Here is a 15140-nt window from a genome sequence, read left to right as displayed (position 1 = left end):
GGTACGCGGGCCTCTCACTGTTGTGGCCTCTCCCGCTGCGGAGCACAGGTTCCGGACGCGCAGGCTCAGCGGCCATGGCTCACGGGACCAGCCGGCTCTGCAGCATGTGGGATCTTCCCAGACCGGGGCACGAACCCGTGTCCCTTGCATCGGCAGGCGGACTCTCAACCACTGCACCACCAGGGGAGCCCAGAATTGCTTCATTTTTTAGTGATCTCTAGCAAATGTATTTTATACTTAAGCCACCAAGATTTTCATTTGCTGTGACTAAATGGAAAAGTTAATTGGGAAATAGCTTTCCACTTCTCATTGCAGATCTCGTAGTTGTGGTTTCAGAGCCATGTCTTGTTAGAGTCCAAAGACTGGCATCAGTTGTGGGTCTGGCCTGTGAGACCTAAAGCTCCTACATCTGTGTGTATTAACCCCCTGTCCTGCCCCTTGGGGTCAGGCTAAAAACTAAAGATCACTACCTGTGGGGAAATTATATGAAAGAAATTCTTCTTAATTTGACTTATGTGCTACTGTGAAAGAATTTGATTTGAAGGGTCATTTAATATCCTCCGTAGCCTTAGATCTTAGCATTTTCTCATCCCTGTTTTTAGTGCCATTTCATAGTTTTTAATTCCTGTGTCTATGGTGTTCCATAGGATCAGAAGAAAAGTATTATCTACCTATATAATAAATAATTACCTAACAGATTTTATCTATTGGGAAATGGTAGTAAGTACAAATTAAGTGTAGTTATAAACGGTAACATTTTTTAGATAGGAATAGTATTTTTCTTGGTTTCTTTAGGTCAAGCTTTTAACTGAAGAGAACAATGTTCTACAAAAGAAATAAGAGTTCAGTTAGTATTTTTTAGTAAGAATCATCAAGAAAGAAAGATACTCACTCAAGATAAAATGGATTTCTGACCAGAGCCTCTGTTTCTGGAGCACAGCTTTCAACTTTGAACAGATCCTAACTTGATCAACATAATCAAGCATCACTCGAACAACCTTTCCAGAGAGATGTTGCAGCCATGACAAAGTTATTACTTCGCAGAACTGAGGAAGAAAATCAGAACTATGAAAGTAAATGGAAAACTAAGTATCTGTGGTTTAACACAGTAATCAAAAGAACACTAAACTCGGAGTCAAGAACCAAGGTTTGAGGTTCCTCATTTATAAACTAAGGTGTTGAACAAGAAAATATTTCTTAGCTCTAACATTTGGAAAAATATTTACTACCAAGTCTTCCAAACTTTATAAGACATGAGGGTTTAAAACAGACTGTTACATAATATCTTTTATCCCCTTTGGTTGCCCACATGGCTGTCTGGAGTAAAGATTACCTTTCCAGCTTCACTTGCATCTAGATGTGGCCATCTGACTAAGTTCTAGCCAATGAGATGTCAATGGAAGTGTGAGCAACTTCCAGAATGCTGTTAAAAGAAGAGCAAGATGTGTGCTGCTTCCTCCTGCCTGCCTTCCTGCTGGTTGGAATGTGGATGTGAGTTTCTCCTGTGAATCATGGAACTGTCCAATTAGAAGGCTATTCACTCTCGCCTTTATAGGAGAGGGGAGTAAGCCATCTTATTAGAGCCTCTCTTATTTGGGGTTTTCTATCATTCATAACCTATTCCCACTCTGACACGTGAAACGTATGATAGTTTCTGCCTTTAAGTAATTTACATGTCCTTACACAAGATGCCCATGTAAAAAGGCAAATAATACTATATGAAAAGTCAGGAAATAATACAAGATGACATATTGCTTAAATACTAAGTCCTACATTAATCATAACCTAAAAGTAATATACAATATTAAAATATTTTCCTTTTCAGAATTGACTCAAAGTTCTTACTCCATTTTATTTATATTTTCAGATTTTAATAATATGAATTCAAGTATCTACAGTGCATCTATTGTGTGCTAAGTACAGATCTGTAAGCTGAGGAAAGTGGTGAACAAGAGCTTACATTCATGTATTTGTGGGGGAGATACATAATCAGTAAAATATTAAGAATTTCAGAAACCAATAAGTACTATAAAAGAAATGAAAAGCATTAAAGAGAATGATTAGGGAACAGAGCTACCTTAGGTAAGATGCATAAGGAAGGGCCTCTTTGAGGACGTAACACTTGAAATGAGACCTGAAGGGTGGCAGCTATTTGAAAAATCGGGGGAGGAGCTCAAGTTGGGGAAAATAGAAGTGACTAATTAAGGACGGGGAAAATAGGAGACTGTGGTGTGATGGCAGCTAAGAAAAGTGTCTCAAGAAGAAGAGAGTGGTCAACTATATTTATTGTGATCCTTTTCTCATCAAAATGACCAAAGAAAACCATTCATCAAATGTTAGAGCCAAAAACCTAGGGGTACAAGTATCAGGAACCCAGAAACATTTAAGCTAGATAACTCACTTCTTCAAAGAAAAAGCATAACTGGTATATAAGGCTGCATTTATTTTTCACAGCCTTGTTCAGATGTTGCTTCGTTTGTGAAACTCCCTAACTATAGAGTTAAATCACTTTCTCCTCTAAACTGTTTCTATACCTTTTACATCTTTCTACTATCATTTATTTTATCATATTAAAATCTTATCATATATTTATCATATTAAAATCTTTCCCTCCATGAGCTTCTGGAGGGGATGGAGTTTTATCTTTTGCTGTAGTTCAGGGCCACGGATAATGACTACATAGGGTGACACAGCCGATACTGTGCACTTACCATAGTATCTTTGATAACTGTAGATGTCCAGCCTTCAAAACTATAGAAAGGATGAACTTTGTCTCCATGAGGACAATCAAAGCATCGCTCTGTGTCATACCCATAATTCAACAGCATCCTGAGCATGACTTCATCTTTTAGCGCGTATTGAAGTGCTGATGGGAAATGTAAAGGGTTGACTTTGCAGAAGTAATTAACGTTGGCCCCGTGCCGTAGCAGCAGGCTTATCAGCTCATAGTTGCCCATCCGTAGGGCTATCTGGAGGCAGTTAACTGGATCTTGATTAGGCAGAGCTCCAGCACTCAGAAGCAGCTTAACTGAAGAGAGGTCACAATTTGATACAGCAAAATACAAAGCTGACTTCCTGTGGTCATCGTAGTGTTTGCGAATTCTCTGATCTAGCATGAAATTTACATCAAATCCATCCTGGATGAGAAGTTCCAGGCATTTGGGGTGTGCTCCTGCTGCTGCACAGTGAACTGGACTGATGCCACTCCGCTTAATGGCAGCAACATCCGTCACTGGAACCAAAATCTTTAGAGCTCTGAGAAAGAATTTCAAAGTGCATTAAAAAATAGTTTTTGTTAAGATGCTGCATTGACCTGTATATGACTGCTTTATATTAGCACTGGATGGTATTAGTATCAGTTGGTATTTAGACAGCCCAACCAAAAAAAAAGCATAGTCCTGCATCCAAAAACTCAGATACCACGTAAAGTTAAATGAAACTAAGGCGTAGATATAAAACTCAGAATTACCCCAGTCAGTGAAACCTGGGGCTCCCCATATTGCCAAACGGCCTGAAAATAAAATAGTTTTAGGTCTCTTCAGGGTCTACAGAGGATGTCTGAATTTACCACTTTCTAGCTGGTCAGGAGTTTCTCACCTTTAAAAGGGGTGTTGGAGTTGTAGGATCAGAGATGAAGAATATAAAATTCCCAGAAGCTGCCCTCCCTCCAAAACCCCATAGCTATTACTATTTCTATTATTTGCAATAATGTAGTTGAACTTACAACAAGTGGCCTCTGTCAGCTGCCACATGAATGGGCAGGTGGCCTGAATTCTTAGGGATGTTGGCATCAGCTCCATACTCTAGCAAGAGAGTCACAGAGTCTGGATTTCCTCCACTAGCTGCTTCAAGTAAGATGGAAGAAGAATCAGAGGCCTGACCAAGAGCATTAGCTCCTAGGAGGAGAAAGAGTGATGTTATGCAAAGAGTCTTTTCCACCGTATTGCTTAAGTATTCTTAAAAGTGTACCACCACTACCGAAAAGCAACTATTGAGTAGCTACTTTAGCAAAACACTAAGAATCAAAGACATAAAGTATGTACCTCCTGTCTCAGACAGTTTACAAACTAGTTGGGGAGAGAAAATGGTGTAAGCAGTCTCTAAGTTATAAGTAGGTTGGCTTTCAGAGTAATTTTATAAGTTATTTGTTTCTAACTTAAAAATCCCAGGTGAAGTAATTTACAGAAGATGGTTTTATTTCCAGACCAGCATACAAAGGCTCGCTTACCTCATAACACACTATAAGATGGTACTAACAATCCTGTCGAACTATGTCACCATGACATCTAATGAAGATCTTATGGTGGAAAAGCGTATTTGTTCTGTTTTAACTTGTTCCTAGGAGACTGTTCATACTAAGAGACACTAGCTGTTTTTAGTTGAAGATAGGGACTGTTGATAGTTAAAAGGGTATATTGTAGTACCCTGTAAGCTAAGTGCTGTGTGAGTGGTGTGGATAATAAGAGTACAGATACAGGCTGTCTTCTTGAAGATCTCAGGGCAGGGGTTTTGAGCAGGGCTGGGAGGTGAAGGAAGGAGGAAGGAATTTGGGGTCAGTTGTGGAAGGCCTCTTAGTAAAGGCTTTGAAGAAAGAGTAGCATTTGAATGGACAAAAGAAGAGGAGGACACTCTGGGCACCTTCACAACTCATATAAAAAAGGTATAGTGACTTTAGTGTGGACTCCATAATCTTCAGAATATAAGGACTCTAATATTTATTGACTGTCTTGCATGTGTAAGCAGTAAGCCAAAGCCCATTTATGGTGTATGTTGGCTCATCACAGTCATTTGTTCTTCTCTGTTCTTTATTTTGGCAATATCATCCACATACAAATTCTATTTCAATATATTATTCCTAATTTATATGGTGTCATTATGCTTTTCATGGAATGGCACTCTATTGCTCTTTTAACTTGGAGAAAATTGAAAGATCTTTCTTCATGGAAAAGATTATGATGAATCAGAGCTCAGTCTTAAAAGCTCATATAGTTTTAGATGCAAAACTCCAGACTTAAGTGGAGTTGTACAGTGGGAGGAGAGATGAAAGCAACTTCAGTCTTTGGAAAATTATGTCCCCTCCTTACAAGTGCAGAATGGGGTACCCAAATGATGCCATTCATTGAATAATCCATCTTGAAAATGAATTCCTAGAAGACAGATTATCTTCTCTATGTTCTGGAAGGAATCCATAAAATGCTTCCTACAGAAGAAGTCTCACTGTAGCATTTGATGAGGAATAATCCATTTTAGGTGGGTGTTCTCTTAGTGAAAGTTCTGCGTAGAACTATGAGAAATCTATTACATGCACCAGGTTTTTTCTTTCACTGAAGAACTTATTCACATTTTTTGCTAATACACATAATATATATGTCCTGATTATCATCTCTCAATTAAATAACCCCTTCCTGCATATTTTTGTCTAACTGAAAAATTTGTAAATAGATTAAAATATTTTGAAAATTTAAAAAAATGAATATAATGGCTCCCCCAGAACCCCATTCCTAGAATGCATTAAGAAATGTCTAATAAGCCCCCATGTAATGAGTACTCACCATGTGCTGGTTTCTTTATGTATGTAATAATTTATAAACTTCACTACAACCCTAGGAAGTAGATGCTAATATCTTCATTTTAAAGATGAAGAAACTGAGTTTCATTGAGATTAAATTACTTCACCAGAGATGCACAACTAGTAAGCAAGGTAGTCGGGGTTCATGTACAGGTGGGCCAGATCCAGGTGCTGTTTCTATGATGCCATGTTGCCACTCTAGCAATGCAGGGTAGTAAAGTAATGTGATTTAGAATGAGACAGAGTGGGTTCAAAGCTTGGCTCTTCTATTTAGTAGCTATGTGCAAATGACTGTATAAGGGGCTTACCTAAGGGAAATGCTCCCTCACTGACCTCACTGAGGTCAACTGATACTGGTTTCTTTGAAAGGTTAAGGATTTAAAATCTGTCGCCTCTCCTGTTTCTTTATATTTTAATCAATGATCTACACAAAAGGTTGCCCTTTTTGTGTAGATGAAGGATCCAGTGTTTACTTTGTTATTCCAGCTAATGACTTTAGACATCTCTGGTATCACTCATTTAAAACATCTTACTTAAAATGTCTTACGGCCATTGATTGGGAACTAGCCTCCCCTATATGATAGGAAAGATTTAGGTAAGTCTAAAAAGCAGAAAGTTGATCTTAAATGTAGGAGTCCCTGCAGTCTAGAAAATTGGACACCAGGACCGTCTATTGCCAGAGAAAGAAATAAGACTTCTGGATACAAATGGGGAGGAGAATAAAGAAGATAATTCTAATACTGAGACTTTATTAAATCTTGGTAAAGATTTGCTTCTTTGAAAAAAACCTTTAGATATTACACTGCTTCTTCTAACAGTGTCATCAATGAGGTCTCCTCAAAGACAGTTCTCTGAGCCAGGATCTCTGCCAGTTAAACCAGGATCTAAGATGGCCACAGCTATAGCACGGGTGGCAGGGAAGGGCGTGTTTGAAGGGAAGTTCTACAACTGGTACCATCCCTGAACCTCACTTCCTCAAGGGTAAAATGAGGATAATGCCTACCTCACAGGGTTTGTAGAAGATTATTTGAGGTAAAATAAGTAGCTTAATACCTGGTGCTTAGAAAGTACTCAATACATATAAATTGCCTTCCCCTTCTCTCAGAGTTTTGTTTATTACTAGAGGGGAGAACTGGGACCCAAAGAGAAGAAATCAGGAAGAATTTCCTAACAACTTAATTCATCTGGTAACAGGTTGGACTGCCTCATAACTTAGCTTAAGCAGAGACAATGTGAAGGGGATGTTGTGGAGTATTTCATTCTATGAATCTAGAAAAGAACAACACCACACAAAAAATTAAACAAAAAACAACCATCCTCTTAACATGGTCAGGGTACATTAAGTAAAAGAGTAACCTGCATCCTAGTAATTTTAGGGAAACTGCTTCACAGCAAATAAGAAATATTCAATCCCTATTTTAGGCTCTTTCAATAGCTAATATTAACACACACTTCAATAAAATATTAAATTGGGCTTAAATAAAATGTTAACTTCTATTACACTGAAGCTCTCCATAAAGAGGAGAATGCTTAGGTCATGTTATCCTTTAGTAGTGTGCTGACTGTATAGGAAAAATCTTGCCTTTCTGCAGTAATAGTTCCATGATTTTAGTGTGTCCACTTTGGGCAGCAAGGGCAAGAGGAGTGAATCCGTAGGAGCTCTTTGGGTCAGGGTGTGCCCCAGAAGCCAGCAGGAGCTTCACTGTGTCCCATCTGCCCAGTCTGGCTGCTTCGTGGAGAGCTGTCCTCTCGTTGGCACACCGCAGATTGACATCTGCTCCATGGCTGATCAGCAAGGCGGCCATATTGTAGGTGTCCTGTAGAACAGCTGGGAGATTAGAAGTGAGGGAGGCATCATGTTCAACCGGAAATTAAGGCCAGAGTATCAGATCAGCTAGTTTCCCTCAGGCTTCTTAAGGAGTTCTTCCTACCTATCCCCCATGTACGAGCATTTGGTGTTTAGGAAACGGATTGTAAAATGAGGCATATATCAAATAATATTAATAGTGTTTTACATCAATAGGCTATTTGCTTTTCTGGAAACCATGGCCAATTATTCATTGTCTGTTGGCTGCTTATGTGGCTGAAAAACAAAGTTTTCATTTATCATCTTTATGTTCTCAAGAAAATGGGAACTTAAGTACCTAGTACAGTCCTAGAAATGTTTGTAGCTGCTTTACATGAAGAAAAACAAAAACAGCAATAATTAGGAAATTATTTTTAACCTCACATTTTGTTAACCAATATTCTCTGGCATTTCTGCATTTATGCTGTTAATTTGCATTGGATGATAATCTTTAGTCCTTCAAGATTCTAGAGCACCTTAATTTATCCATCTCCCTATCCATTTGCTAATTCTTGGCAACAGCTGTGTTTGGGGAATCTTACTAGGTGTTAGACACTGAATCAGTATGAATTCTGCTCACAACCATTTATAATGTGCCATATAAAGGGCTATAATTGCACTAAGACTAGAAATATAGAGCGCCAAGAGTGTTGGGTCTTTCTTAATTCATTGAGCTGGCACTTTGTGTGCTCTTTCATTCTGGAAAGATGAAACATGTCCTTTGTTTTAGGAAATAATTTTCTTGACTTGTCTCATTGACAGTATATTGCCTCTATTTTGTCTGTTCTCTTTCTACCATTCCTATTACTCACATGTTGCTCCTCTTCAGTTATCATCCTAGTTCTCTTAGTTATTCTTCTTTCCGATTTTTCATTTCTTATCTTCTTCTTCTGGAAGCTTTCCTAACTTTATCTCCTCACATTTGAGTTTTTTTAAATTTCTGCCATCATATTTTTAATTTTCAAGAGTGTTTTTTGTTTTGTTCTTCATATTTTTTTTAGTAGTGTCCTGCTATTTCATTAATTTTCATTGATTTCTCTGAGGAAATTAATGATAATTTCCCCCTACATTTTATTTTTCCCTAAATAATCTGTTTCCTCCAAGTTGCTTATCTTTGTTTGTTGAAGACTTTCCTCAGATAGTCCTTGGATGTCTGCTCATGATTAAGAGTTGGGGACTAAAATTCTGCCTGGGAATTCTAAACATTGACTGTGGTCTTAACTGTAGGTTAATATGCCTGGGCTATTTGTTGGGGAACCTCCAGTTTTAGTATTTTTAGTTCTTTCTCTTTGAGCTGATCAGATTCTCCAAAGAAGCCTCCTCTTGGAGGGTGAAGTTCTAGCTGCCGGCTTTCGAGAGTTTGGTGAAGAACTGGGAGATCTGAACCTATGTGCTTAATTCCTCCAGTGTTTTCAATCCAGTACTCTTGCCCTTGCCAAATAACCCCCAGTCCAGAGAGCCTTTGCTCACACTATTCAGAGAAAAAACTTCCAAAATCCTGCTGGGTGGGGGAAGAGTCTGACCCAGCAGGGTGGATTGAGAGAAGTGATCTAGATACCTGACTACTTGTTTCTCAATAGTTTTCAACCAATTTTTCTATTTTAGCTGCCCGTCTTTCATCCCTGTTCCATGAGGTAACTACAGCCAACAATTTCCAGGCCTTTTGATATAACTGCTGGTTTTTGGCTTTCCCCACTCCAATTTAAAATTTGGCTTTCTTGACACTTACTACTCATCCATCTGCTCTTCTGATTTTTAAAAATCATGTTATTGTTGTCTCCTCTCCCATTCTTCCCATTCTTTGTATCTTAACCCTTTAAAACATTTGATGAACTGTAATCCTCCTGAAGACTCAGGAGGCAGCAAAATTAGTCATTCATATTTAATCTGCCATCTTTACCCAACCATTGGCTGTTTCTTCCTACTCTGCTCCTCTCCTATATTTCTTATACCAGAATTAACTCGTTCAACTGAGGTACCATGTAAAATGATCAGCTCATAACTGGGTAGAGACTTTGCCTCAGGCCACCTCACAGGCCAGCCTATATAAAGCTTCTTGAGGGTCAGGTACCCACGTGTGGTTATTTGGCACCAGAGTGACAGTGCTGCAACTATGCACAAGAAACTGCCTTTGAAACCTGTGGGCCTGGAGGACACTCAGCCACAGACTGTTCTCCAGAGCTAACATGTTAACTTACCTGTAAGAAGAGGAGAATTGCCTTCAACATTCTTGGCATTTGGATTGCAGCCATTGAGAAGAAGAAAACGGACATTTTCTAAGAGGCAATTGCTGACAGCCAAAAAAAGTGGTGTTTCACCATTGTGGGTGGTTTGCTCCCACACACTGGGTTTTGAAGCTGAAAAAAATCCATTAGACCACACAGATTAAGATACAGAAATAAATTTTAAATTTATTTCTCAGAAGCATCAATAAGAGTTATAAAGGGAGTTTACCTTTCAGGGTTATTTCCAAAATGTTCTTATTTAATTGCACTGCAGCCTTATGGAGAGGAAGCCAGCCCATCTCATCTGCTTCATCAAAAGCAGAATGGTACTTGGTCAACCCTGACAATACATCTTCCTTACCTATTAACAAGTCAAATGAGAACATATTCACATTTGGCACATATACAAGGCAGCCCATACTGCTTCTGAATTCCATCATCAAGGTTAGTGCATGAGACAACAGTATTCTAGCACTACCTTTAATGAAAGACAAATTTAAATGGCATAGGACAAACAAGCAGTAAGGCCTTTCATCTAGCATTCCATACCACCTGGACCTGTGAATACCCGTCATCTTGTTACATACAGAAAACAGCTCTGTCCACCGAGGAGCCCAGGAGCTGTTTGCTAAGTTTTGCTGAAGTAGTTTCTCCCAGGAAAGGCCCCATCAGACTCTTGACAATTAGCTGTTGACCCCATAGTGTTCGGCACTTGGAGATCCTGCTTCTAGGCTTCCTGAACTTAGAGGGGAAATGCTACCAGTTGTCACCATCACATCTTACCACAAGTTGAAGGGGATAGAATAGGAAGAGTACTTAACTGTCTCTATTGTTTCAACTATCCTCTTACAGTCTGCAATCAAAAAGCTGCAGAGAAAAAACATATGAATGTAATTCCAAAACTGAGGAAAAAACTAAGGCATTTGATAAAACAAAAGGAAAGGGTAAAGGCAATAGTAGTTAACCAGGAATGAACTCATATGAGGCAATGACTGAGGCATAATAGAAATACTTCAAAACGCAAGAGGGAGGAGATATGGGGAAATATGTATATGCATAGCTGATTCACTTTGTTATAAAGCAGAAACTAACACACCATTGTAAAGCAATTATACTCCAATAAAGATGTTTCAAAAAATAAATAAAAGATATATGTATATATATTCAGAAAAAAAAAGAAAAAGAAAAAGAAAACGTAGCATGGCCCTTAATGTGTTCCAGGGAAACTCCCCTCCCATGTGTCTTCCCTTGTCAGCTTCTTTAGGGCAAGAACTGTGAGAGCCTGGATCACAGTTAGCCTTCAATCAATGTCTGCTGAACTGAATCAAACATGCCTAGGACTGAAATGTCACATTGTCACATGGTAAAATTTAAATGGCCACTCTATAATGTCAATGATTCCAGCAAAAATTATTATTTAAAAACATAGTAAATAATCATGGTGTAAGTTTTAAAAAATATTCATGATCAGAATCTGTATTCAAAAAACACAATTAGGGCTTCCCTGGTGGCGCAGTGGTTGCGCGTCCGCCTGCCGATGCAGGGGAACCGGGTTCGCGCCCCGGTCTGGGAGGATCCCACATGCCGCGGAGCGGCTGGGCCCGTGAGCCATGGCCGCTGAGCCTGCGCGTCCGGAGCCTGTGCTCCGCAACGGGAGAGGCCACAACAGAGGGAGGCCCGCATACCAAAAAAAAAAAAAAAAAAAAACACAATTAGCAGTTTTTTAAAGTGATATTTTTATTAAAATATTTAAAGTTTTAAAGCTGAACTTATAAATCTTATATTATTTTAAAATCTAGTAAATAAGGATTGTCACCTTCCCTTTTTCTTTGATTATTCAATGAACCCAGCTTGAAAAAAATAAATCCCCTTAGACAATCTGTCCTCCTTAAAATTTAGTCAATCTCCCTATCTTAAAGTCAACTGATTAGCAACCTTAATTCCATCTGCAGCCTTAATTCTCCATTGCCATGTAAGGTTACATATCCACAGGTTCTGGGGATTATGACTTGGACATCTTTTGGTGAGGGGGGGCTTTATTGCTCCTGTCTCAAGTATATTCTATTTTCCTAATTCCTTCAAGTGCCTGATCAAATCAGCAAGCCTTGCTAAGTGTCATACAATTCTTGCAAGTCTAATGACTGAAATTTATAACTGTAGTCAATTTTAATTTCTTTGAAACATTTCAGTACTCTTAATCAAAATCTCTTATGCCTTTCAACCTAAAATCATGACTTCAAAGTTAATCACAAGGTTTAATCACAAGGTTAATACAACAGTTAACCCAATGAAAAATCCAATTTCTTTACAAAGCTTTTAACTATTTAAAGATTATTTAAAGATTATTCCTAAATTTAACATAAAAGTGTAAGAATAGTGTAGTAAAGAATGCAGACTCTGAAGCCAGGCTGCCTGGCTCTTTACTTACTAGCTCCGTGACCTTGGGTAAGTCATTTAATATCTCTATGCTATGCCTCAGTCGCCTCATCTCTAAATGGGGAAAATAATAGTACCTACCACATAGAGAGGTAACGAGAATTAGAATTTAAATGAGTTAGTACATATTTATGAAATGCTCAGAATAGTGTGGCACACAGTGATCACTCCATGAGTATGTTACTTAAAAAAAAAAATACTGTAGGTTTGATATACTCCAACATCTCTGCATTTAATTACAAAATCTCTTGGGGTTAAAACATATTTATCCCATTTTACCTCCATCAGGCAAATAGAGGTCACCATCCCAAGCAAATGGGTTTAATACCCCTGAAAAATAATTGTAACTACTCAGGGGCTTGAAGTTGCTGATCACCCAGAGAGCATTTGACTAGCTGTGCTTGGCCGCAGACAGCCCATATCCAGGGCAATTCTCTTACTCCACTGAGGGATCCATGGGGTCCTTTTCTAGTGTTGTCATACCAGAACTCTGAGTTCACACCCTTCAGAAGGGGTGAGTCTCTTCTGGGTTTAAGTTTACATAATTACTCCTTTTGATTTGAGTAGATTAAAGACTTTACCCTACTAAGGTTTCTGTGTCTTGGTTGGATTTATGCATTTCCTTAGCTCCCCAAAGACAAGATGCATTAGTGTTCTCTTGTCTTACATATCCTCATGTATTTCTTCTTTCTGATTTCTCATCTGCCTCTCCTCACCCATATTTGCTAGTAACCTCCTCCAACTATTTTTTCTTTTTTTAAATTAATTTTTATTGGAGTATGGTTGCTTTACAATGTTATGTTAGCCTCCACTGCGCTACAAAATGAATCAGCCATATACATACAGATATCCCCTCCCTTTTGGACTTCCCTCCCATTTAGGTTACCACAGTGCATTAGGTAGAGTTCCCTGTGCTATAAAGTATGTTCCTATCAGTTGTCTATTTTATACATAGTATCAATAATATCAATGTGTCAATCCCAGTCTCCCAATTCCTCCCTCCCCACCCCTTTCCCCTTTGGTATCCATACATTTGTTCTCTATGTCTATGTCTGTATTTCTGCTTTGCACATAAGGTCATTGATACCATTTTTCTAGATTCCATATACATGCGTTAATATACGATACTTGCTTTTCTCTTTCTGACTTACTTCACTCTGTGTGACAGTCTCTAGGTCCATCCATGTCTCTACAAATGACCCAATTTCGTTCCTTTTTATGGCTGAGTAATATTCCATCATATATATGTGCCACATCTTCTTTATCCACTCCTCTGTTGAGGGACATTTAGGTTGCTTCCATGTCCTGGCTATTATTTTTTTTACTGCCTGATTAAATTCTGAATTATTTCCAAATTTCTCCTGTCTGGTCACACATCAAGTCTCATAGATATTCAGCTCCTTGGATTCTGACCCTCTCTTCTGTTTTTGTCACAACACTAGCATCGTGCTTATGACAAGGCTCAACTGTTGAATACTTGTACTACATTGCCAGTGAGATACCATTACCTCTCATCTTCAGGTGACTGCTGTGTAGTTTCCGGCTTGTGAATATCCTGTAAACTCTGTTGAATGATGAGCTGGGTGTCAAACTCATCGTCTATGTCTTCATCACTGGTGTAATTATCCATGTGAAATGCAGACAGATTTACTTTAAAGTCAAAATGAATTAAAAATATTTTTCCAGTTGTGAAAGATTATCAACTGATTAAAATTATAAATGAAATTCAGAAAACTAAAAAATTAATAGGATTGATAAATGAAAAAGTACAAAATTTAGAACACAAAATATTCATTTAAAAATTTTTTGAAAATCCCAAACAGTTTTCTGAACTGCCACAGATTCAACATAAATTAGAAGTTTTCCATGAGCAGCCATCTACTTAAAGCTTATTCAGGAAACACAACCTTTCATATAAAACTTAGGTCAGTGCCATTGTAACTATGAAAATGTTCATATCAATCTGTTTTAAACTTGGCTTATGAGTTTTTCTCATTAGTTGTAGCTCTCACTCCAAAGAATATCTTTCCTACACGCAGGGAGTATTATGCTGAAAATAATATTTTATTTAGTTAGTAAATACTAAAAATAAACATGTTACAGGAATAAATGTATTCTCATAACATATAACAGGAATAGTGGGAAAAAACCCCCGATATATTTTACTAGGCAACATCTCAATGGTTTTAAAAGAACATTTCAGTTTTAGCATAGAATAGGTTTGATCACATACCAAAGACTTTTTACCTTTTATTATATCCTTTAGGACAGCACTGAAGTTTTCACTGTTAAGGATTAGCACATCAGAATTTTCATTTATATTTAGGATCTCCACTCCCATGTAGTGACCATTCCATTAATAGCTTTACTATAAATACTTGATCATAAGACAGTCTGGCACATTCTCCGTTTTTTTTTTTTGTTGTTGTTGTTGTTGTTTTTTCTCCCTGTTTTTTATATGTGGTTTAGCTCTGTTTGAAAACATGATCTCTTTTTTTCACTGCTGTATTCATTAAATTTAAAACATTAAACATTCTATTCCTGGAATAAAATGCTTTTGCAGGGGGTTGGCCATGTGAAGTGAATTCATTCTCTTAGGGCTCATGCACATAGACACTACAAACCAGAATCAATTTTCTACTTAAGAGAGGCCAAACATTTTGCACTGACTGAATTATCAAAAGTGACTGTCCCAATGGTCCTGATTCACTGGGATGCTGCACCTACATTTTCTTTGGATTACAGGGCTGTGGTGTAAAATGTCCAGGGAATCCTAAGGAAGGAATAAAGGATAATAAAATAAGATAATAAAAACAAGAAAATAAAATTTTGACTATAATTTTGTTTTGCTGAAATGTTTAAAAATTGTTAATATACACTAATACGATAAGTGCATACTAAATAATAAGAATAATAACTACTAAAAATAACAAAGAGCCCACTTGGCATTTCCAATTAAATATGAAGCACATGCCAAGAAGCATGATACCACCTCAAGTGTGTAGGATTTCCTTCCAGTCGTCTAACTGCCTTTGCATGTCAATTCACTGCTTTGCGTTTCCTT

The 15140-nt window shown here is 37.9% G+C and overlaps 2 protein-coding genes across 8 annotated transcripts in view; one reads left to right on the top strand and one right to left on the bottom strand.

The window, feature by feature from the left end:
• Window positions 1–14815, bottom strand: part of ASB14 (ankyrin repeat and SOCS box containing 14) — a 20806-nt gene extending 5991 nt beyond the window's left edge. The window contains exons 1-9 of one of the 7 annotated variants that reach the window (XM_055079494.1): window positions 14324–14815; window positions 13585–13726; window positions 10463–10507; window positions 9870–10003; window positions 9614–9772; window positions 7152–7397; window positions 3725–3896; window positions 2712–3255; window positions 893–1046 (exon numbers count right to left, since the gene is read on the bottom strand). In XM_055079494.1, the coding sequence (XP_054935469.1) occupies window positions 893–1046; window positions 2712–3255; window positions 3725–3896; window positions 7152–7397; window positions 9614–9772; window positions 9870–10003; window positions 10463–10507; window positions 13585–13726; window positions 14324–14417 (1690 nt within the window). In that variant the 5' untranslated portion in view covers window positions 14418–14815. Of the gene's footprint in view, window positions 1–892; window positions 1047–2711; window positions 3256–3724; window positions 3897–7151; window positions 7398–9613; window positions 9773–9869; window positions 10004–10227; window positions 11895–13584; window positions 13727–14309 lie in introns of those variants that run through there. The other 6 variants (XM_055079495.1, XM_028478741.1, XM_028478742.1 and 3 more) reach the window with 6 other exon arrangements.
• APPL1 (adaptor protein, phosphotyrosine interacting with PH domain and leucine zipper 1) overlaps window positions 1–15140 on the top strand; it is a 51275-nt gene that overhangs the window by 35703 nt on the left and 432 nt on the right. The gene's annotated exons all lie outside the window — the stretch shown is intronic.

The sequence above is a fragment of the Physeter macrocephalus genome, chromosome 18, assembly GCF_002837175.3.
Source record: "Physeter macrocephalus isolate SW-GA chromosome 18, ASM283717v5, whole genome shotgun sequence".
Taxonomy (NCBI): Eukaryota; Metazoa; Chordata; class Mammalia; order Artiodactyla; family Physeteridae; genus Physeter; species Physeter macrocephalus.
Note: the sequence above shows the minus strand (reverse complement) of the source record. Positions and strands in the feature narration are given on the sequence as shown.